The following is a 24,769-nucleotide window of genomic DNA, read 5'->3' on the forward strand; positions in this document are numbered from 1 at the left end:
CAGAAACACAGAAAGGTAAAGCAAAAACAAACAAAAAACCTCTTAACATTGGAGACAGTGTTAGGGCAAACAGTATATGTGTAGATAAGCACTACTTAAAATGTGTTACAAAGCTGCTCCTAATTGTTCATTCTTGTCCCACAACAAAGATGCAACTGTGGAAAAAGGCAATGTAGCAGAATTCCAGACACAGGAAATGCTATGCTATGATTATTCAGAGCAAAATAAGTTAGTAGCTCACAGCTTGGAGCAGCACATCCCTTGCCTCTGAAAGCACAGCCCTTTTATAGGATGAAACCCAAGATACCTGATGACGAATCAGAATTTGTCCCAACTCTGGGTTACTGGAATCTAGCAGGCATCAAAACAATGGAGGACTAAAGATAAAGGGGAACGAATTGGGTTGTTGAAAAGATGGTGTTCAAGGCATTTAAGATGGGCCTAAAGGGAATGATAGATTATTGCAAGAAAAATGTTTATTCCTTCTCCTATTGTGTTCAGGGAGATGTTTTAGATGCTGCACTTCAGCCCTGTCTAGTCACAATACATCAGTAGGTGTACATGTCCCAGTTGCGAAGACGCAAAGAAAAGGAAGAGATCTTGATATTGGATGTATTACAAAAGCTTCAGCTTTCGCACTTTTAAAAGGCCAGTTTTTAGCCCATAGCTATGAAGACAGACTTCCAAGTGTGGAGCTTGTATGCTCTAAATATTCAGAGAGAATGAACACACAAACGTAGCTGAAACTTTTTCTAAGGTGGAATAATAGTTCCTTAAATCATCCAAATTTAAAAATGTCATTAAAAATGCAGAACAACAAATATGTTTTACTTACTTAATTCTTATCTGGGAAACAAGGGATAGAACCTGTCATTATTTTATGTACACTCAACTGTATGGATGTTACTGAAACCGGGGGGGGGGGAGAGAGAGAGAGAAAGAGAGAGAGAGAGAGAGAGAGAGAGAGCTTTCAATGAATGCATCCTATAAGTAACCATTTTATTTTGAGATCCTATTGTTCAAATGATGTGAATCCATTGTGAGAGCTGGGTGGTGGCTGAATTTTTGACCGACCTCCTCCCTATCCAGAAAGCTCTAAAACACTTCAAAAGGACTTCTGAATAGGAAATAGACTAGGCAGTGTTAGAACAGCCACAGATTCAAATGCAAGCATTTCCTCTGTGTGTGCTGCTGCTGCTGCTGCTTCTAAAAGAGAGAGACTTCAACTGTCCAATATAGCAAGCAGGGAACAGTTTTGTTTTTGCATTTTGAACCCTGATCTATACAGTACTGCAATATGTGAAATGTATGGTTTAGTTGTTTTGAGGGGGCAAATCAGACAAGCCACTGTATTTTTCTCATAGCCAGCTGTCTGGAAGGAACCCTAGAAGAAAAAGCAGAGTTTCATTACCAAATGGGTATGAGCTACATTCCCAGAGAAAGTGAATTCCATAGAATCTAGGCCAAGGAATGAAGTGGGGGGCGGGGGTAGGAAATGAAACTTTACAAACAGCATAAAGTTCACAGAAACTGCACCAAAATTCCTATTACACACAATCTTTCTGCTATTCCCATCCTACAACAACTTGTTATTGTCACTTGAAAAACTTGTAATTAGGACTAATATTGTTACGAAATCATCATCAATCTGGCTTGGAAAGACAAAGGAGCCCATTTCCTTCTTGTAGATTCATCTCGCAGCTACTTTAGAATAGCTGAAACAGTAAACTGTTGTTTCCAGAGAAAATTTCATGACTTTAGCTTGTGACTTGATCCCCACCCCGAAAAGCAACTTAATCATCTATCCCATGACATATCCTTAGTGCAATGGATCTTTGAGCAGGGCAGTTTCTCTAAAAATAAAATGACTACATTCTCTGAAATGCGAGCGCTTCTACAAAGCCAGAGTTCAGCCACATCATTAAAAAGCTGCACACAATAGAACTGTTACCTTGAAAGGGAAAATAACCGCAAGGCCATGTCATCCTGGTTAACTGAGCATCCTTTAGCCATGATAGTGTCACAAGACAAACCACAAAAAAGAATGAAAAGCCGATTCGTTGAGCTAGTCTCAAAGGCCACTCATGTTTGCTAACAAAAATTCATAATGAGGCAAACTTTCTTTCAACAATGAGTGATAAAAATCCTCACTAAATTAGAGGCAATGGCAGAGATAAAATATTCCATGATAATCATTTCTGCTCCCCACCCACCTCGAGTAATGCCGATTATTTATAATAAAATGAGTATTTTCAGATGTCTAAGATACAGTCTTGGCAGTGTCTATTCTCAAGGGCTTACATAGGGCTGTTTCAGGCATAATGCTATACCACAGTTTACTGCTACATGAAAAAACAAAAGCAAGACTTAACCTTGTATATTTCTCCTTTCCTTCTGCTCCTCTGGTGCAGCTGCAATGAGATTTCATAATTTCTGTTTTAAATTTAAATAGAATAATTTCTGTTTTTAACCATGAATTACAATTAATTTAAACCTTAAACCAGCCTCTCCCAACCTGGGGCCCTCTAGATGTTTTAGACTACAAGTTCCATCAGTCTGTGACATAATTCTTGATAAGGGACGGTAACAATTCCTCCCCGCCCATTGCCCATATCAGAGAAAAAGAATGTGGGGGTGAGATGCAGCTCTAAGACATGGGTCACCAACACAGCGTTCGTGAGCACCAGGGGGTTCCTTTCTGCACCAGACTTATCAAAATAATGAATTCAGGGGCTCGGTCACCAGCTCTGCCTTGTACTCTGTTACCTGGGCAAGTTACTTGTCCTTCATTATTAACCATGATCCCACAGCAGCCATTTTGTGGTGGTGCCTACAAGAGGTTTTCTGCTGCTTTCCCCCACAAATTATCAGATGTGTGCACGAATTCAAAAAAGTTGTCACCCCCTGCTCTACAAAGCTTTTGGAGTCTATCAAACAAAATTGATACTGCAGTAGAGAATAGCTCTAACTTCTGATGAACAGAATACTAGAAACACAAAGCACAGAGGCTGGTCCATCTGCCACTCACTTAAGCAAGTAATACTTTTCTATAAATAATTTGAATAAAAAACTGCTTGTCCTTCAGCATTTGTTGGTTCCTATTGTTTCCCCACTTCTCTTCCCAGCTCTCTCACTTCCACCTCACAAGCTACCCCAAACTAACAAGTAAAGTGTAAATTAAAAAATTCCTTCCAGTAGCACCTTAAAGACCAACTAAGTTAGTTCTTGGTATGAGCTTTCGTGTGCATGCACACTTCTTCAGATACCTGAAGAAGTCTTCTTCAGCATTTGAAGAAGTGTGCATGCACACAAAAGCTCATACCAAGAACTAACTTAGTTGGTCTTTAAGGTGCTACTGGAAGGAATTTTTTTATTTTGACTATGGCAGACCAACACGGCAACCTATCTGTAACTGGAACCAAGTAAAGTGTAGCTAGCAATAGTGATTATGACATTCCACTTTTATGCGACTATCGGCTGATGTTTGGCCGTCAAAGCTAGTCAGTCACAAAATAATATTGTAACAGTACATCAAAGCTAGTCAGTCACAAAATAATATTGTAACAGTACATTATAACTATCAGAGATACAGCTAACAGGAGAGTTTATAGAATACAGCTTTCTAGCCTGTGCTTCATTTTTCCTCAGCAATATGTACTACGATTCAAGTTCTTTTGGGAGGTAGCTCTTTAATTTAACTGAAGGTTTTGCTTCTCTCATCTGCAAGTTAAACAGCATTTAAGCCAGAACCGCTGACAAGTATTTCCTGTACAGCTATAAGAAGGTCTTTTGCAATGAGTCAGGCCAATTTTCATCTCAGCCTCCTATGGCCTGCAGTAGCTCGCCAGAGAATCTTAAGATGGCTTTGGGAACAACATAGGATGGATGGAAGAAGGGGCTGTGCACCCTCAACTGCCATTTTGTGTAACATCCAAACAATTTGTGAGCATCACATAACATTGGTTATGTTTAGGTTCTGTGGGTTTTTTTAATGAATCTTTGTAAGGTCAGGTGTTTTGCTTTGTTTTTGAAAAAAGAGAGCATCAAGTGGCCTTCAGTTTGGGTCAAGAGGCCTCCATCTTTAATACCATGTTTTTAGAATCTGGTAGGTGAGAGTTAAAAGATGGACGGAGAAGGCATAGTGTCTAAGTCACGTTTAGTCTGCTACAATTCCCTCTTCCCCCCAAAATAGTATAAAAGCTACTGCCTGATAGATAGATGGAAGCCTTGGAAGCTGTTCAGATTGCTGCAATTGATCATAGTCATTTGACACCCAAGTTCCTTTCCCCTTATATTTACTTCAACAGTAAAGCTTTTTGAAATATCGTCCATGTGCAAGGAATCAGAAGTATGAAAATAAAGGAGGTAGCACTGGGTCACACCTTCAAGCCATAGCCAAAGAAAAATGTGCTGTCACCAAGCCAGGCAATTAATCTCACTACATTTAAATCTGCCTGTCAATTTCTAGACTATACTCATTAATATGCTCTGCAAACATGTTGCAGCACTGTGGACCACTAGAATCAACTAATGGAGGCTGGTGTGACCCACAGTGAATAAATTTGAAACACACAATTTTCCTGACCACCCCCAATTTTAATCTGATTTTATTCCAAGGTGGGGTTTTAAAGACTTGGACACTATACTATCCATTTGACATTTAGCCTGCAAGCCTATGAAGGCTTATTTGGGAGTGAGCCCCACTGAACGTGGTGGGACTTCTGAGTAAGCACGCACAGGAGTAGGTTCCTAGTTTTCCATATGAGAAGTGTTCCAAAACAACAGACGCCCAGTTCATTAGCCACTGTTATGTTGTGCCTTTCCCAAGAGACTGCCATAGTCTGAACTCAAAAGATCAAGGAAAAAATAGTACTCCAAAAACTGTCAATCTTCTAAAAACTGGCTCTAGTATCAGTTTTCAGTATTCCACAACAGAAGTATGTCCAAATATATTATATTAAGTGCTAAATATGAAAGTTGTATTAGCATCTAAAAATTATGTGTCAACGTATTGCACAACACATAATAAAAGACAGACCTCAGCTCAAACTGCTGATGCTACAATCCTGTTGCCTTACATAAACTATCTTATCAATTCTTCCTTTCTCACAGAATGACTAAAACTATAGGATTCCTCCCCAGTTCTCTCTTACCAGCCAGCATCATACCCAAGTTCTGCATTACATTTCTATTATAAAAGCTAACTAAAATGATACAGAAATATAATTCCATCTAACCTCCATTTCCCAGAATATTAAATATATTTTTCAGAAGGCCATAGTAACACTGCAATATTATAAGGTAGATGAGCAGATAGACTTGTGCTTTTGCATGTGCAAATACCAAAACAACAGTATAGTGTAATAATTAGCAGTAACATTTTATGTCACTAAGCTTGCAGGAGCATCTACAGAATATCTGGTTTTAAATTAGATGCAATTATCTTTTCTCCCCTGCCCCCACACTGAACTCACAAAAAATATTGGGTAACAACATGTTTCACTCTGTCCCATCACCCAGATGTATTGGGATCATGGAAAGGGTGTGCTAACTTGAACACTATTCACATGCTGGTTGTTTTCTACATAAACAGGAACAAGGTAAGGGGTGGAATCGTTGTCTGTGGGAGGCAGGAAATCCATCCCATCCCCTATAGGCACAAAGGGTCACCGTGTTACACCAGAAGACTAATTGCTAAATAATTACCAAAAAAGAAAAGGAAAATGAAAGGCTTTAAAACAAAGCAACTGCAGCTCAGCATGGGTGGCAGTTTTGTCTGACATTCAAAATGGCCATTGAACACCATGTCGAATAACTGAAAGAGATGGGTTTAAATTCTACTGCGTAGATCTGGTGAAGTCACTGTCTCTCACCCTTAGTCTCCAACCAGTTAAATGGGTTAATATTTACCATTTATACAAAGTGCTTCGCATACTGTGATTAACGATGACAATGTTGTGTAAATGAAACAAATTCCTGCAGGGAATTTATTAGCCTCCTGCTTGCCCTCTTCCTAACACTAACAGACTACTCCAAGCACCCTAACAAGGGTACATTTCTCAAAGTATACTGGGAAGAAGCTGCCACGGCTTTCAGGGGGTTTTGTGTTAACGTGCCTCCTTTGTGAAGAGCTGGCTCCCATAACACGTGCTGAATTTTGGCTGAGGAAACCAGCATTGACTGTAGGAGCTCCTGAAGTTTGCTCACGGCCACTTTTGCTTCTCCCCAGTCTGTTTTTCTTTCTGATGAACTGTGCTGAACTAAGTCATGATTTTGCTTAGCATGTCATCTGAACTGGAACTCATGCTTAAGGTCATGATTAGCAAGAAGAGAGCTTAATTGCAAGCTCGGGGCTCATAGGCAACACAGTAAGCGAAACCTTTGTTTTTGTTTTGTTTTTTTTTAAAAGGAGTAAAAGAAGCTGCACATTCCTTTCCAGAAGTCCACAGTGTTGTGAAAGCCAGGTCAATTGGTCAGTTCCTCCTTAGTGGGCAATAACTACTTCATGAAAATTCTGCAAGGTCAAAGTTAACGACCACAAAGTAAATGAGATGTTGAGGCTGCAAATCCTATGGACCTTTACCTCTGAACATAGCGAGAATTAGTTCAGAGTAAGAATGCATGGAGTTCAGGCCTAAGGCATTTTGCTGCTTGAGGTCAAGGGCAAGATGAAACTCCTTCTTCCTTCTATATATGGAAGACAACTGGACTGACAGCTGAATCACCCTAGTAAAGGGATAGCAACCTCCACAACACTTGGGTTGGGGGCTAATTTGTGGTAGGGTGGGCTGTGCCAGGAGAATGGCCCCAACATCCGCTGCCCAAGGCCTCACTTTGCCAGCCCTGATAGGATTGTACTACGAAATAGTGTTTATTAGCCACCATTGTGCTACAGAAAAATTGGGGTGGGGAATGAGAAATCACAGGGATGTTTCAATTCACGTAAGCAAGATGGCAACCCAGTTAGCAGCAGACTTAACAAGGGCCATGCATTCAGGGCTTCTGGCCTTTTCCGAGACAGCCACAAATATCAGAGTGAGCAAGAAACTGTGGCTTCTAGGAAGCAGCTGCTTTCAAAATCCCTGCCCCCAGTATGCTGCTGGATTGCAATCTGGTGCTTCACTTTTTATTTACACACAGTTTAAACAAGGCTCTGGCATAAAGGAGAAAAATGCTTTGGAAGGAATGCATTGAGTGAGAAAGGTAAATAATGAGTGGCCTGATCTTCAATTATTTTCTTTTTAACAGCTATCAGGACTGTATATAATTCAACTGCACTTCTCAAAGATGAAATCCATGAAATCCAGAGCAGAAGAGAAAGGGGGGGAGTAGAACAGTGACTGTTTATAGTTAATTTGGCGAGGGGGTGGGGAGATACATAGCTTTCCTACTTGTTATGTTAGTTTATTTCTGTGCCACCTTTTGTCCCAAAAGGCTCTCACAAGAACTAACAAAGGCAATCACAAAATTCAAGCAATAAAATACAGCAAAAGATTAATATCTCAACAACATATCATATTTGTCATATCTATAGTTCAGAAGAGGATTATTTCCCTAGAAAACGTCCATGGGTCATAGGATTTCAGGCAGAGATCAAATGGAGTTTAGCAAATGCAATTCAGAATACAATTCAGCTGGGCCTCTCTGCAAAAGCTGAGAAGAAGAAATAAGTATTATTATTTAGGCCAAATCACTATGTCCATTTATGGCACCCACATGAAGAATTAAGAAATAGTACCATATGGTTACACATGCTGCAAGAAACAGAAAAAGAGGACAAGAACATAAAGTCTTGTTGCACCTTGAAGGCTAACAAATTGCATTGTGCCATAAGCTTTCATGGACTAGAGCCCACTTCACCAGATGCTTCAGATGAAAGCTTATGCCATAATAAGCTTTGTCAGTACCACAAGAATTTTGCTGCAACAGACTTGTAACACAGCTATCCTTGCCCTGTCAAATGGACCAAAAGTGCTCCTTCTCTAGGCTGTCTTGCATCTCACCATATGGCAAATTATAATGTGCATACATTATTCAAGAATGGAATAGTGGTGTCTTTGTAGCCATACAAACCAGAACTACTGAAATGCAATTTGGAAAGCTGATCTAGGACAAGGATTAAATGTGTGAAGCCTCAGCTCTGTCAAGTATATGGAGCAAAACACACACAAAACTACAGCTCCTCCTCCCCAACAACAAAGTCTTGTGACACTTCAAAGGCAAATAAATACAAGTGAGCTCTAGTTCACAAAAGCTTATAACTCAAATTCACCCATAATTTCTCTTACTATACTGAGACTCTTTGGGATTTATTGCAACAGAGTGATACAGCTTCTCCTGTTGAACTTATTGCTCTTGAATTTGCTAGTAGCATAGATGGGAATACTGTAGTTCAAAATGTGGAATAATCTTAAGCAATTCTTCTTAATTCTTAAGCCCTGCAAAAAAGGGATTTCCCTTCTCTCCCCCCCCTGCACCCCCCAAAATTAGCTGGGGGTGGGTCAGGATAACCCCCTGCAGAACAACACACAGCAGGAGAGGGGGGGTCATTCCATCCAGCAAGCTGAAATATTTGTGTTGTTGGAATGTTTGGCATAATGCAAAGTGGAATTCCTCCCACTATAAATAGACTTGTTGGGTGCAATAGTTCTTTTGCAGCAAAATCCTATACGTATTTGTTTGGACGTAAGCCCCACTGTGTTGAATGGAGTTTTCTTTCACGTAAGGGTGCAAAAGGATTGCAGTTTTAGAATCCTTTAACTTGCATCTAAATAAGCTCAGCTTTTCAGTCTTCAGGGCATGATGCAAAAGTACGGTAACTCCTTTTCAGACCTCTATTTGTACAAAATGGAAAAAGATTTCTGGAGGATAAAGCTATCAGTGGCTACTGAACATGATCACTATACCACAGTATGCGTGCTAAGAGGAAGGCACGTTTGGCAAACCCTCAACATGATCAACTCCCACCCAGAAACTCCCACTGTGGAAGGACGTGTGGATCCAGAATTGGCCTCCACAGTCACTTACAGACTCACTGTTAAGACCGTGTTCATGGAAGACAATCTTACTCAGCTACAAGTGATCACCAAAGAAGAAGAGAAGAAGCTGAATACCAGCAGCTGGGGGGCAAACAGCAGGACAGGGCTACTGTGCTCAAGTCCCATTTTGTTGGGGTTTTTTTTGTTTTTTTAAAATAATATTTATTAATTTTCCAACAAATGAAACACAACACTACAAAAAACAAAACAAAAAAAGCATACAATACAATACAGTACAAAAAACACTACAAAACACTAACACATACAACTAACAAAACAAAACAAAACCCATTTATAACACAGTCCAATTTCAATATCTTATCTTTCTTTCACTTATTTCCATGACCACCTCACACCTCCCTTTTTGTATTCCACTTCTATTAATTGCTTCAGCAATTCCTTTCCATCTTCCTCTGTTTTCTATCCTATAATTATCTTAACACATTCTAACCTTATTTTTCCCTTTAATACTCTATTAATCTATTTATACTTAATTCCTTATAACATTTCTACTAAATCCATATAACTTCATTCCAACATTTTTCTAATATTCATTAATTTTACAGTATTTCTGTAAGTAGTCTTTAAACTTTTTCCAGTCTTCTTCCACCGATTCTTCTCCCTGGTCTCGGATTCTGCCAGTCATTTCCGCCATTTCCATATAGTCCATCAACTTCATCTGCCATTCTTCCCAGGTGGGTAAATCTTGTGTCTTCCAGTACTTCGCCATGAGTATTCTTGCTGCTGTTGTTGCATACATAAAGAAAATTCTATCCTTCTTTGGCACCATTTGGCCGACCATGCCCAGGAGAAAGGCCTCTGGTTTCTTCAAAAAAGTATATTTAAATATCTTTTTCATTTCGTTATAAATCATCTCCCAGAATGTCTTAATCCTTGGGCACGTCCACCAAAGGTGAAAGAATGTACCTTCAGTCTCATTACATTTCCAACATTTATTGACGGGCAAATGGTAAATTTTTGCAAGCTTGACTGGTGTCATGTACCACCTGTAAATCATTTTCATTAGATTTTCTCTTAAGGCATTACATGCTGCTCAAGTCCCATTTTGGGCTTCCCAGAGGCATCTGACTGGCTACTGTGGGAACAGAATGCCAAATTAGTTAGGTCTCAAATCCAGCAGGGGTTTTTTTTGTGTGTGTTCTTATAGGAGACGGTGGGGGGAAATACTTCACTTTAATCGAACTCAAAATTAACTAACGTTATTCCAGAACGCAGGGACGGACAGCCGTCCTTTTGACGTAAAAACAATCATCCTTTGTCACCAGAAAAAGCAAGCAAACAAAAAAACACAAAAGCTGCTGAAGTTTCAAGCACAAGTTGCGCCTTTGCTAAAGAAAGCTATTCGCTGAAATGGCTCTCTTACAAAACTCCTATTAGGAATGCCTACTTTGCCAACGGGAAAAAGGGTGGCTCGTCTTACACCAGAACCCTGGCCTCATTAAAGCTTAATTGAAAGGAGCAGCAGGGGGAAGAGGGCAGACTAGAGTTCTGTGGGTGGATGCAAGCAGTGCCTATTCCCCCCCCTCCGAAGGACATTTAGAGGTTGTGGAAATACACCCCCATTGTGTCACAAATGTCACCTGGACAAGCCCCATTGAAAGGGCAAGAATCAGTGGGCAAGAAATGGGAACACAGCTCTACACCCCATCTTTGGCTCTGCTGGTTACCACTGATCCGCTTATGTGTCACAATGTCTTGCTTCTTAAAAACAAAAACAAAAAACCTTTGTCTATCATTTCAGTATCCCCAACGGAAGGGTAAAATCTTTGACGTATTTCTGCTACATACGAAATATTATAGACGTTGAAGAGTCATATGCTCTAAACCTGAATCCCGTGGTTAAAATCTCAGTTCAACTATGAAGTTCTCGTGTGAAAATAGCATGCTGCCATATTTCCTCTTTACTGATTAATAATCTTTCTGGGAAACATTATATGACTTCCACTCAAATGTTATTTTTAATGACAAATGAAGTTTAAAAATTTAAGCAATTTAAATGATGCTCAATGAGTTCTAATTTTCATTTCTTGGCTGGGTGCAAACATTTTCCTGTCATGTTCCTATTAAATATTGCCAATACCTACTGATTTATAGCCTGGATTGGATCCTGAGAAGCACAGCCAGAAGGAGGTTGGCATAAGATGGGGATTTTCCATCAATTCCTCCCGCTGAAAAGCCTCTTTTGAGGATTTAAGGGTCTTCCTGAATGGAGTGGTCTGTGGCGTGTGAGGTGGTAATGAAAAGGGGGATACAACTAAAAATCAGGTGGAGGAACCTTCTATGAGCAGTTACAGATAGGGAGCAGTTACAGATTTGAGCAGTTTTGCAGGGGCCTGCAGAAGATAGGAGGGATGGTTAAGTCATCTTCTGCCAACCCTCTTCCATCAGAGCTACTCAGCATGTAAACCTCTGTTTCTTAGGACTTATTTCCAAGTCAACATGGCCAAACTACTGGCGCCACAATGGGAGAAAAAGCCAGCAGATGTAAAGACCTTTGGGTCAATTTGGCCCAACCTCATATAGTGTCATTTAGGTATGGCCACCCCGTTACTTTTGCTTGCATCAGACGGTGGCATGCTGGAAGTCTGATTAACTTTAGAGGGGATTGTTCATGTTTCTACAGCTGGTCTGCATACCTAAGTAGAACCAGGCCATGTTTTGTTCTAGCTCCACATTCCTGAATAGGCAAGTGCAAGGCTAATAGTCAAAAGACAGAGCACCACACATGGGCCGGTTGTTTTAGATTTTAGTCAGTTTTAGTACACTTAACACAATAAGACTGTTTCTGAAACATATTCATGCATTAATGAGTCTAAAGATAAGTGCCCAAAGGAAAGGCGTTTCTTGAGAAAACTGCCAATTTTGAGATGAAGGTTATTAGGCAATAACACACAGCTGTTGCACCTCTGGGACGTGAGAGTTCAGCTGTTCCCTCTTAGAATTAATAAAACAAACCATGAACTACTGACAAACATTTATACTGTTCAGACAAAATGCACCAGGGCCTCTAAAGGAAAATGAAGTGCCTCTGCTGATCTCAGTAAGGGAAGAGTCACAGCCCAACAGAACCAGAAGTAACCATTTAGAGGGGCTTGGGAATGTGATTGTTTGTGTCTAACTTTTAGGTACAGAAACCCCGATTTCTGCTCCTACTGCTGCAAACCTCTGAGACCTGTACGCATTATGCAGATTGCTATATATTTTCTTCTCTTAGAAAATATACTCTGCTAGCCAAGCTGTACCCCTTGAACACTAAAAGGTTTGTTTAATTCCTTCCCTGGGAGTGGAATTTTCCAATGTATTACCTACCGAGTATGGTATTGCTATGCTGCTACCAGGACACAGTGGTGGATATTTATTTTAATTGTCCCACTCATTTTTAAATGCCAGTGTAGATTATGGGGAAAGGTCATGGCTCAGTGGTAGAGCAGAAGGTCTCAGGTTCAATCTTCCTGTCTCAAGGGAGAAGGACAGTCAGTGCAGAGAGGAGGTGTAACGTAAGAGTCCTAGCAGTTTACTTTAAAGGGCTGGATAAAATGTCATGAATGATCAATAGGAGATGTTGTTCCTTCTTGAGGTCAGTAACCCTGGTTCTGGTTTCTCAGTATGATGCTGACAAACCAAGGCATTGATTTTGAAGCTTGTTCTGTATAGCACTTACAAATCACCCTATCTTCAACCAGCAGTGGAGGCCATTGCCATCATCTTCAACAAGGCTTTTATTTACACACCTAATGTATTTATGCCTTTGACATCAGTGGGATCAAGCTGTTTAAATGCACCCACACAGGCTTTTCAGCATTGTTTATGTCACATCCTGTGCATTCAGAGCACTTTCCCTGGCAATCCCACTGATGTTACTAAGCCTCTTTCCGAGAACTGGCCTTGAGGACTGTGCCTGTATTTTAACAGCTCAGCAAGTTTTAGAGGCATGCTTCATCAGAGTCATTCATTTATAAGATTTCTTACCACCATAGGTTCCCAGGGCGGGTAGCTACATGGGAGGGAGAGCTGGGGCAAATAAAGAGGGCTGGGTAAGGATGTCAGAAACTCAAATCTTTGCTTGCTCTCCTATGAAGCTCACTGGGCGTGTGGCTTTGGCAAAATTACTCTCACGCCCAAGGATGTTTTCAAACTAGAGTGCTTCTTTGACTTTGCTGGAAGAAAGGCAGGACACAAATACAACAAATACAAGTTAATCCTGTCAGAAGTCTCCCTGTCATTGAAAGGACAAAGGGCCAAGCTAGAGACACATTAAAACTTACCCATACAGAGAGAACGGGAAGATTGAATCAGGTGTTAAAGACTGCCGGTTCCCATTGTGCATCTGTAATGTTTGGAACCACTAATCCCATGAGTCTCCCCAATGTGTGGAGAGCTCTCACGCCAACACTGTTTATTCCTAGGGGTTGCTGGTGTGGTAAAACACTCCACACAATTAAGGAAAGTCACATCATGAGTTGCTCCAGTCACAAAGAGGCTATTTCTGGTACCCTCAAACATGCAGTAAGCATCATGTCTACAGTAGTCCTCAAGAAACTGGAGGAGATGGAACTATTGTATGAAATTTTTCTTTTCCACCAGCCTGTTTTTCCTCTCAGCACTGTACCAATTCTTCTAAACGATGTACAAATTTATTATTCCTCTGCAGCCAACAGAGTGCATCTGTTCATAAACAGCATACTATGTAGTCTAAATTAGCACAGCCAATATATAAACTGCTTTTATTTGCTTAATTTCAGTTCTTTTTAATCATCTATTCATCTTGGGACTCAAAACACCACATCAAACTATTAAAACATAAGCAGAGTGATTTGCCATTTAATATAAATAAATGTATGCTATATGGGGAACTTCTATGGAGAAACAAGACTTCTACATTACTAATAGTTTAAGAGATTAAATTACTTACTGTAAGCTGGTCTATGTACAGAAAATTATTCAAATTTAGAGCAAAATGCTTCACATTTAGGAAACAAACCAAAGCTAATTTTTTTGCCACATTCAACCCACGTGCTAACTTGCTTCTCAGAAGCCTATTAGGCAGATGAGCAGAGTCTAATGAGTCCTGACAGTCATGCAGAAAATGGCATCTCTCTACCTTTGAAAAACACACATACACAAACTGTATAACAAGACTTTTTGGTAAGCACCACACACACAAAAACAAAACACCCCAAATGCTCAGTAACTGCAGAAATAAAGTTTAAAGAGCAGACAACAAAAATGAATCACACACGACAGTACAACACTACAAGAAGATCAGGAATGAAGGGGGTTTCAGTCTTTAATATATCAAGAATTAAGCTCGGGGAACAATTCAAGAAAAAGAGTCTGAGATGCAGATCACTAGCAACTGAGAGTTTGAAAGAACATTAAGTTAAGTTGCTGATTTGTATTAAGAAAAACATATATGCAGAAACTTGAAAGGTTTCCACAAACCATTTCTAACCACACACAGAAGCAGGAAGTAAAGGTTTGAAAAGGTTTTTTGGGTTTTTTTCAACCCACCTCTCTTAAGTATGTAAAAAAAGAAAGGATGTAAACGTGGCTATATCTGTGTGTCCAAATGTTTACCACACTAAGGAAATCTTTCTGCTGTAAAAGGAACTACAGTATCCCTGTGTCACACCAAGAGCCATTTCCACTCTTTCTTTAAAAGTTTCACTTCTGGTTTACTTTGTCTGGCTTTAGTTTCTATAGAGGATTCTGGTTGCAAGTTCCCAGTGACAAAGACCAGTTTTCATACCAGGGATCATTAGGAAAGGAACTGAAAACAAAACCACTCTTCATACAAATCTATGGTGTAATCCCACTTGGTTTATTGTGCTTTTATTCTGGTTGCTGTACCTCAAAGAAGACATTGTGGAACTGGAAAAGGACAACCAAAATTATCAGGGGGCTGGAAAAACTTTCCTATGAGGAAATGTAATATTTGAGGGGGATTAGTTTAGAACAGCAATGGGGAACCTCCAGCCCACAGCTTTAATTCATCCTTGCAGGGGTCCTAATTCCCTACGCCCATCTTCCCTGTATGCAAGGTCAGGTAGGATGTGTGCAGGCAAGAGAAAATATGTAACCTGACATCACGATGATGCCAGGTGGGTGGCAGTTGGGTGGCTATTTCAGTTTTAGAAAAAGAATAGAGGTTACAATCCTAAAGCCGTTTACCTGAGGGTAAGCCTCAATGAAGACCAGTGCTGGATTACCAAAAGGCAGAGTAGGCACCGGCCCCATGCTTTTTAGAGGCACTGCAACAACAGATCAAAATAATATTGATTTGATCTTGAAAGAAAATTACAATCAAACTTTCTTAGTGCAATGTTATCCAACTAGAGCACACATATGAGAAACCTCCAGATACAAACCTTTCTGTGTGTGTGTCGCGAGTTCCCGCCAACTCCAGATCCTAGTAGAATATTCGCAAGTAGCCCATTAGAAGCTTTGAGATAATTTGTGAGCCCCCCCCCCGGAGATTTCAACTGCCTAGGGTCGGTCCCCCACAGGGTTTAATCCAGCACTGATGAAAACAACAGGACTTACTTCCGAACAAACATCTGCAGGATTGTACTGCTGAACTGCTGCTCTGTCCTCAAGCCAAGCAGAGCGAGAGCATCAGCCACCTTATCCTCTCATCTAATACCTATCTTTATGACTGGCTACACCACACCATCATTAGCTGAAGGTGGAGGAGTTCAGAGTTCACAAAACCATCACCTGCCCATCAGGAAATAACATCTCTGTCATCGCTTAAAAGGGAGTGAAAACTTTCATTTGGAAAATTATGGCCTGAGTTATCTGTACACAAAAACCTAATCAAAGTGTCCTTGAAGGATCAAAAGCTCCGATAAGCATTTACAAGGACAGATGATACATCGAGCAGAAGATAAGTGGGAGATCCTGGCAGGCTCTGCAAGAGGCACAGGAAAACATAAGGAACAGAATATACTTCAGAGGCTAAGAAATGTTCTAGTAACATACTTCACTTACGTCATCCCCCAAATGCTGCTAATATCCTCAGCAAAAAATTCTCTTATTAAGGAATGCACAGCTTACAGTCAAATGTATACAGGGCTTAAAATACCAGAGCTAAGGAACAATTGGTCCCACCGGCTCCACACCACTGGGAGGACTTAGTTGTGTGCCTACAGCAGGGAGGGAGTGTAAGGATAGAATGTTCCCCCATGTATTGACCACTACTACTGAATGCAGGTCTCAGAGGCTCCTTTGCCTTCCATAAAACTGATCTGTCTTCTCTTTCACCTTCTCTGCAGCATGAGTGTGTGAACATTTGTGTACTCTTCTCAGTGGAAGGACGGGTATTTTTCATAAAAAGAACAACTGATGCACTCTGCAGGAGAGTCCTCCTGCAGATACCATCCTATCAGTAGTTGCATTCTGTTGGATAGGAGAACTGGGCTTGTGGGGGCACCTGCCCCTTAGAACTCCTTCCCATTACACATCAGACAGGTGCTGTTGCTATCGTGCTTCTGGGGTTTTCAACAAGCCTTTTACATGAAGATCTTTCTCCCAGGTTAAATCTGTAGTGGGTTTGAAAATGGTTTTACATATTAAATTGTTTTATGCATGGAATGGTTTTTAATCGGTTTTACATGAGAGTTTGATTTTTGCATATGGAACTGTTTTAAATTGCTTCATTCCTCATGTTCTTGCTGGGAAATCACTTTTAGATATTTTACAGGCATCAAATAAATAGACAAAAGTGAGCTAGAGGGATTAATGGCCTCTGACTCAATATAGGGGGCGCGTCATAGGCTAAATTCACCTTTATTGGAAAATATATACTTTCCCCACACTCAGCTGCCCCAAATATAAGACAGTATACAAGCAATAGCTTTGGTGCCTGTTGCTTTGCACTGTATAAATATGCACCTAAGCAAGCATGTGAAATAGGAATCTCAAACAAGAGGCATACAAAAATCCTGTGACTACCTCCTAGCTCCAGTTCCAGAAGGCATAGGCTGATCCCATAATTCATGAGGCAGTGATGGGGACAGGGAGGAGGAGAGATTGTGCAAGGAACCCAGCGGAGAGCATAGTAATTTGGTACATGCTTTATTCAAAGGACAAAATCTTTAAAAGTGAGCTCTTGATTAGCTTTTTTCTTTCTTTCTTCAAATGCAGAGATGCTTATACTATTCCTTATTGAGCCAGAACACCCAGAATCTACATCTATGCACAGGTATGCTGAGGAAATTACATTTTTCTAGAGGTTTTGTACATTAGTTGAAACCTCCCCTCATTACCACCACTACAAGTCTTGTCACATTGTGCAATAACACAAAATACCAGAAGTGCAACGCAGTGTGAGGACAATTATCCTCAATTATGATAGTTCTACACAGAGAGAGATCTTCTGAGAAGTTCATGAAAATTAATATGCACTTCTTTACTTAAAAAGTGCCTACTTTGCAGCTGTCATTCTTTGTTTACATGGCCAACTGAACAAAGACTTTGCATATAAAATACATAAATCACTCTCAGAACCCTTAAAAAGTTACTTCCAAAGTTGGATCAGAATGATGAATCAGTGTAAGGGAAGGGAAGATAATATGAAAAAGTGCCCGGGGTATAGATGTCCACATGTGTTGAATCAAGACATTTCCAAGTCAAGAGGCGGAAGACCCAATGAGTCACAACTCAATAGGGAGGTTACCTTAGTTAAACAGTTAGGGCCTACTGAACTAATGAGGCCTTCTCTTGAACAGAAGTAAACACCATGACGAGAGGCCAAACACTGACCAAGCAACTGCACAGCTTCAGATGACAAGGGAAAACAGAGCTGGGTGTCATCTGCATACTGGTGAAACTTCACTCCAAACCCCTTAACAAATGTTCTCAACAGTTCCTTAGAGAAGAAAGTTAGACTAGAAATCTAATAACTAAAGAATAAGAGTTTAATCAGCATGGGGGGACAGGCAGCACAACTGCCATGGGGCTAAGCTAAAGTCACCCATTACTACTTTCTGGTACCAGTCCTGCAGGTAGAACAGTGTGCTCCCTACTCCCAACCCACTGAGATGGTTCAGGAGGATGTTATAATTGATGGTATCAAAAGCTGCCAAGAACTCAAGGAGAATTAAGCAAGCTCAAACTCTCTTTGTCCTCCCTGATACAGGCCACCAAAGTCATTTCAATGCCAAAATCTGGCCTGGAGCCAGACTGAAATGGATCTAGATAATCAGCTTCCTCCAAAGACTCCTGACGCTGCACAGACACCACTCTCTTGATAATAACCATTCCCCAAAAGGAAATGTTTGCAACTGACAGTAGTTGTCACTTGCTTCTGGATCCAGGGAAGGTGTCTTGAAAAGGGGACACACCACCACTTCCTTTAAAGGCAAATTACAGTTGTCTCTCACAAAAATGGCATTTACAGCTCCTGGGCCCAACCCAGGCAACCCCCAACCCTTATATGACAGGAAGCTCAGGACTGCATGTAGTAGGCCAAAAAAATTCAAACACCTTGTCCAGTTATCTGGCTTTAGCTACTGAAATTGATCCCAAACAACCAGACTTGACATCTCCAGCTGATCCACAATATCTGTGGCATTAAGCTCCAGCAGAACGTGAGGGACTTTTCAAGGTGCCTTGCAAATTAGTCACAGCAGGCTTTTGTGCATTCTAGGCTACTCCCCTTAGGGGAAGATCCCACAAAGCTGTGCTAGAAAGCTACTCAAGTAATAGTTAAGAAAACTTTCTTCACTGCCCCACAGGTGGCATAATTATGTGTTCAGCTGTTTTCACTGTAATACTTGTGCCACCTGTACTCTACCAGTCACTTGGCTTACTCCATCACTCAGAGCTTTCCTGAGGACCACAGAGCCATCAGGGATCCACAATGCTGGAGAGAACACTCGTGAATACCTGTGCCACTGGCCCATTTCATCTCACTATTCCACAGTGACACCAGGGCTTTGATAGGGGTGCCAGCCATACCAACTGCACAATTCCCCAAAGCGTTCAGGAATCTTCCTAATTAAAACAAAACAAAACAAAAACCTTCCAGGGGAGGATGATCCTAACTGGTCCTCCACCCCTGCAGGGAGCAATGAGCACCAAGCACCACAAATGTTAAACCTCACCAGGAAATGAACAGTCCATGATAACAAGGTAATTAAACACCACCAAACCATCAACCAGCCACCTGCTGGAAAAGACCAGTTTAAGCATATGTCCTTCCTCATGGATTAATTGGCCAGTGATATGCCAAGACAACCCCATGATTGCAATAGCAGCCAAAAAGTCCCAAGCCAGCTAGGTCAACGGGAATGGGATTCTCTCAGAGTAGATGCTGAAAATCGTTCAATAGAACCGCCCTAGTTTCCCCCAAAACCACCTCAGCCATTCAGACTGCTGGACAGTAGGTTAAAGGTTATTCCAGCTCCCAGCAAACACACACACATTCTAGTCTTATACCCGCTCACAATTTAGCTCCTGCTTTCCTCTCACACCAAAGCCAAACAATAAAGGAGTCCTCATGAGCAACTCCCCAGTTGCTAGTTCATCACTGGGGCTATAGGGTAGAAGGGTTTACATATAAGGTTGAGGAGCAGGGGCAGTCTCAGGGACTGGTCCTCAAGAAGCATAGTAAGGCTTTATACAGAAGTTTATTGGCTGAGATGTGATATGTGGTATTGGGAAAGACAACAAGTGAGAATACGGTTGAGATTATGTCTGGCAAAGCTGCTCTGCAGCCTTTCACTTTATGGCAAAATGAGAATGGGATACTGTGAGAAAGGTGTTCCCCAAGTGTGCTGTCCCGTCCCCCAACCCATTTGTTTGTTTCTGTATGCCAGCAAGGGTGAAATAGTAACTCCTTAAAAGTTTGCACAGGAAAACTTAAAATAGGTTCCCCTTGTCCATGCCAACTACTGAACCGTGTATTTGTTTATCTTAGTGTCCCCCATTCTCCACTACACCAAGTTCAAGCCTCTCTGTCCTTACTAATATGGAGCCAACTTTTTGAAGTGTGGTAGTGCCCCTTTTATTGAAAGATCAAGGGTAACTTTCTGTTCGTCCCCTGTAAATTGAGTAATTGATTAAGATTAGAGTCAGGGCCTTGCGTACAAAACAGACATAAATCACGTAAACTTTAAAAAATGGCCTTGTAACCACACTGTTTAAATATCAGGCAAGGAAGATAAACATGGGTAGAATTACTTCATTGTGCCCTTCTTTCCAGTTTAAAACCTTGGGTATTTTTTCATTAATCTTTGGTTTGTCAAACTCACATTCAACAGGTACTCAGAGGCAGAAGTAAAGCAATTTATATTTTCCAAAAAGCTGAGACACAATGGAAATTATTCTGCCTGGAGATTACAGTAGGATTACGTCCACTATTACAGCATTTGCATTTCTTGAGAGTAATTCACTTATTTGGGCCTATGCTATCGTCTTAGATTTTGTGACGAAACCAATTGTGATCTCATTAGCAATACACATTGCTTTGAAATTAGGCCTTCGTTTTCAGGTTAAGAATAAAATGAGAAATGAAAGAATATAAGGTTTTTGTGTGGTTCCTTTTGTGACAAATACCAGCATAAGAGTCCTTGAAGAGCACCTTAAAGGCTGGCAAATGGATTGTGGCACGAGGCTTAACCAGGAGCCAGCTTCATCAGATGCAACAAGTGGACAATGAACAGCTTGTGAGTGGAAGGCTGCCTTCTTGCAGAACATTCCCCGACAGAGATTGCAACACTGCAGCGAGAGGACAACTGCTCAGCAGACTGGCGCTTGCAGAAATAAAATAAAACCACAACTACGTAATCCTGGCAGAAAGAAGCAGAACAAAAGCAGTAAATAGATAAATCCAATTATGAAACTAAAGAAGCTGATGCTTTAGACAACACTAAAGTGGAAGCTTTCTGAATGACCTTTCTACAGTAAGGTGTAGTTTTATCCAGTATATGAACCTGATCTCACACAATCCTGCAAAAAAAGCTTCCTGCAACTGTAATCTGCTAAATTATCATGGTATTGGGGTGGGGATTTCTCCTGGGTGGCTGGAACCCATATTCAAGCAGTCTAGGAAAATGGTCTTGACACAATCAGATTGCATTTAGGAGTCCCAAAAAGAGGACGAGGAAGTAATCTGCTCATTCAGAGAACAAATAGGAAGCAAAAGACTATTGGGGGTGGGTGAGCTGTAAGGATAGATTGAAATTTTTAATGTGAGGAACAGATTCATATACATACTTAAGATAATAAGATTCTCCACCCCTCTCCTCAAAGGTGAAAAGAAGGATAACAGCAAGTCAATTTCAATAAGCGACTTTAATCCTTATCTGCTAAACACAATCCCACACTCCTTTTCAGAGACTTTTGACATTGAGTTACATGCCTCTCTCAGGGAAACCACATGCGAAAGGAGACTGGGCTCCTTCAGTCTTTCAGGATTGTAAGACAGACTTCAGCAGGTGAGACTTGCTGAGAAAACAGATCCTGATAAAACTGCCTCTTCTACACAGCCATGAAAGGTTCCTCTGCATCTGGTTCACCCCAAAGATGTGTGTCCCCTCAAGGTCAAAATTCTCTGAAAATTGTACCTAAAGGTACAAGGCAGGGATGTCCATTGTCACCGCTGTTATTCATCTCAGTATTGGAGGTCTTCTTAAGATCAATAAGGAATAATGAGAATATCAAAATAGTGTCAGTAGGGCAAAATCAATACAAAGTCAAAGCTTTTGCGGATGATTTAATTATTACAATAGAAGATCCTATGAAGAGTGTAGATGAAGTGTTGGAAGAGGTAGAACAATTTGGAGAGGTGGCCAGCTTTAAGTTAAACAGAAAGAAAACCAAAATAATTACGAAAAACATTGAACAGGATGTAATTGAAAGATTGCAGCTACAATTAGGGATTGAAATGGTGAAAAAAGTTAAATATTTAGGGATTACACTAACCACTAGAGGTATTGATTTATTTCACGATAATTATGTACCAGTATGGAATAAGATAAAAAAGGACCTGGAGGTGTGGGGTAGAATGAAATTCTCATTTTGGGGAAGGATTGCAACGATAAAGATGAATGTGCTACCGAAAATGTTATTTTTATTTCAAACAATACCAATAATAAAAGGAGTGACAATATTTAAAGAATGGCAAAGAATATTATCAAGAAATATTTGGCAGGGCAAGAAACCAAGAATTAAATTTAAGATATTAACTGACGCAAGAGAAAGAGGTTTCGCCCTGCCAGACTTGAGGTTATATTATGAAGCGTCATGTCTTTGTTGGTTGAAAGAATGGATGAAGTTAGAAAATAATGAATTATTGGATTTAGAAGGTTATGATAATAGATTCGGTTGGCACGCGTATTTATGGTATGATAAAAAAAGAATACATAAAGGGTTTGAGAACCACATCTTTAGTGGATCTTTGATTGGAGTTTGGAATAGGTATAAAAATGTATTAGAACCAAAGATTCCACATTGGTTATCACCATTAGAGGTTATGAGTATTAAAAAGATAAATATGAGCGGGAGATGGATAACATATGAGAAACTATTAAAAAAGGAAGGAAATAAGTGGAAATTGAAACCATATGAAGAAGTAAAAGAATATGTTAAGAATTGGCTGCATTATTTTCAGTTAAATGAAATGTTTAAAAAAGAGGTTTTAGAGAGGGGATATTCTGAAAAAGAATCTAGATTTCAACAAGAAAACTTAAACAATGAAGTGAAATTTTTATCTAAAATGTATAAAATATTGTTGGAATGGAATACTGTGGACGAAGAGGTTAAATCTGTTATGATTAGTTGGGCTAGAGATTTCGGATATAATATTGAATTTGAGAAATGGACTAAATTATGGAAGGATGGGTTAAAGTTTACAGCTTGTACAACGATTAAGGAAAATGTTATGAAGATGTTGTATAGATGGTATATAACACCAGTAAAACTGGGTAAAATGTATAAAGTGTGTAATAAATGTTGGAAGTGTAAGGAGACAGAAGGAACATTTTACCATATGTGGTGGGAATGTAAGAAGGTAAAAAGCTTCTGGGAGATGATCTATAATGAGTTAAAGAAAATGCTGAAATATAATTTTGTTAAAAAACCAGAAGCTCTCTTGTTGGGAATACTGGATAATGAAATTAGTAAAAAAGATGTAAAATTAGTTTTGTATGCAGTAACAGCAGCCAGAATTTTGCTGGCACAGAAATGGCAACAGGAAGAGATGCCCACGAAAGAAGAATGGAGGATGAAACTGATGGAATATGCAGAAATGGACAGATTGACGGGGAGAATTAGGAACCAACATGACCAGAGATTCTCCGAGGACTGGAAGAAATTTACAGAGTATATCAAAAATTTCTGTGATGAGCAAATAACGTTCGTTGGCTTTCAAGAAGCTCTGTGAAATTACTGTTAGAAATACTGTTTAAAAAATATGATGTGATTAAGAGTATTTGAGTGCAATATAATATTAGGAAATGTGAGACGAGGATAAAAAATAAATGGAAAATTATCGCATTTATGGCAATGATGAAACAGGCCCTGCTGACACAGAACTAGTTTAATTCATGAGTGCTGCCAAATAGCAAAATGTTCATTTCCATCTTTGATTGGAAACTTTGATTGGAACTGATTTGCAGGCAGATTTTTAGAATACGAACAGGGATGTTATATAATCTTCCAAATGAATCATCATCACCAGTCACATTAGGGTTTACATTTTCAAACAAAAAAAAATTGCAGAGACCTAACATTATCTAAGTATTTGAGCACTCTTGATATCAACATTACAATGGTAATTTCAGAAAACATTTTTAAAATGTATGAATAATCAATGGGCTAGAATAATTTGCATGCTGCTAGAACTTAGGTATAAAAAGGGAACATCCAACCAGTGAGAAAGGCTGTGTACACACTCCTGTTTACTCTGCATCCAGTGGATTGCCATGGGTGGTTATTTATTGTGTTGTTTCTTAAGAAACATTGCATTTTGCTCCAAACCAGCTTCAATCCAAATTGAGAGGCTATGTTTTTAGCTGGTAATAGGCACACAAGCTACAAAACAGACTGAAGACTAAACAACTACGTACATTAGAAATAAAACCATGTATTCAAGGTATTAGTCAACTCATGGCATCTTCTCACACATTTTGTAATCAGGTACCCTTACCATATTAAAAAAAAACCAAACCCACACATGCTATATTCCAGAATCAACTGAGGTGGATTCACATGTGTGTAATTTATTGGTGTTCTTTTCAAAATGCAGTGACACGTTCAATTCCAAACATTTCCCCATAAAGCTGTACGGTTGATTCAGTCTGACGTCTTGAGTCCCCACCACTGCCCCCTCCATTTTCCTGATTGAAGTTAACCACTTTATCCAAACAAATTAAAGGAATTGTGTATGCTCCTGTCTCCAATAGTTTGCAGCACTCTTCCCTGATTTATACCAGTACGTATCTTATACCATAAAACAAATCTCGAAGTCCAAACATTAGCTGAGAGGTCAACTAGTACATTTTGCAGTTTGTGCTTGGGACAGCTGCTCAGATTATACCTGCATGCCTTCCCTTTATTCTCTAGAGCTGTTCAGTACCACCTATCCCACTGACTTTCAAGCTACCCAAGACAGGGCACCTCAAGTGCATGCACTCTGCCTATATATTATGGGCCTCCTTTTTGAATGTGGTTCAGTATAGGGGATTATTCAACAAATGTTTCTCTGA

The 24,769-nt window shown here is 40.0% G+C and overlaps 1 protein-coding gene across 4 annotated transcripts in view; it reads right to left on the reverse strand.

Moving 5' to 3' along the window:
• NEURL1B (neuralized E3 ubiquitin protein ligase 1B) overlaps positions 1–24,769 on the reverse strand; it is a 190,700-nt gene that overhangs the window by 16,281 nt on the left and 149,650 nt on the right. Inside the window, exons 1-2 of one of the 4 annotated variants that reach the window (XM_082213057.1) lie at positions 2,767–2,815; positions 2,373–2,411 (exon numbers count right to left, since the gene is read on the reverse strand). The exons of 2 other annotated variants lie outside the window; for them this stretch is intronic. In XM_082213057.1, coding sequence (XP_082069183.1) covers positions 2,373–2,411; positions 2,767–2,800 — 73 coding nt within the window. In that variant the 5' untranslated portion in view covers positions 2,801–2,815. Of the gene's footprint in view, positions 1–2,372; positions 2,412–2,766; positions 2,816–24,769 lie in introns of those variants that run through there. One more of the 4 variants, XM_082213058.1, reaches the window with a different exon arrangement.

Source organism: Podarcis vaucheri (genome assembly GCF_965113315.1).
Source record: "Podarcis vaucheri genome assembly, chromosome: 2".
In the NCBI taxonomy this organism is placed as follows: domain Eukaryota; kingdom Metazoa; phylum Chordata; class Lepidosauria; order Squamata; family Lacertidae; genus Podarcis; species Podarcis vaucheri.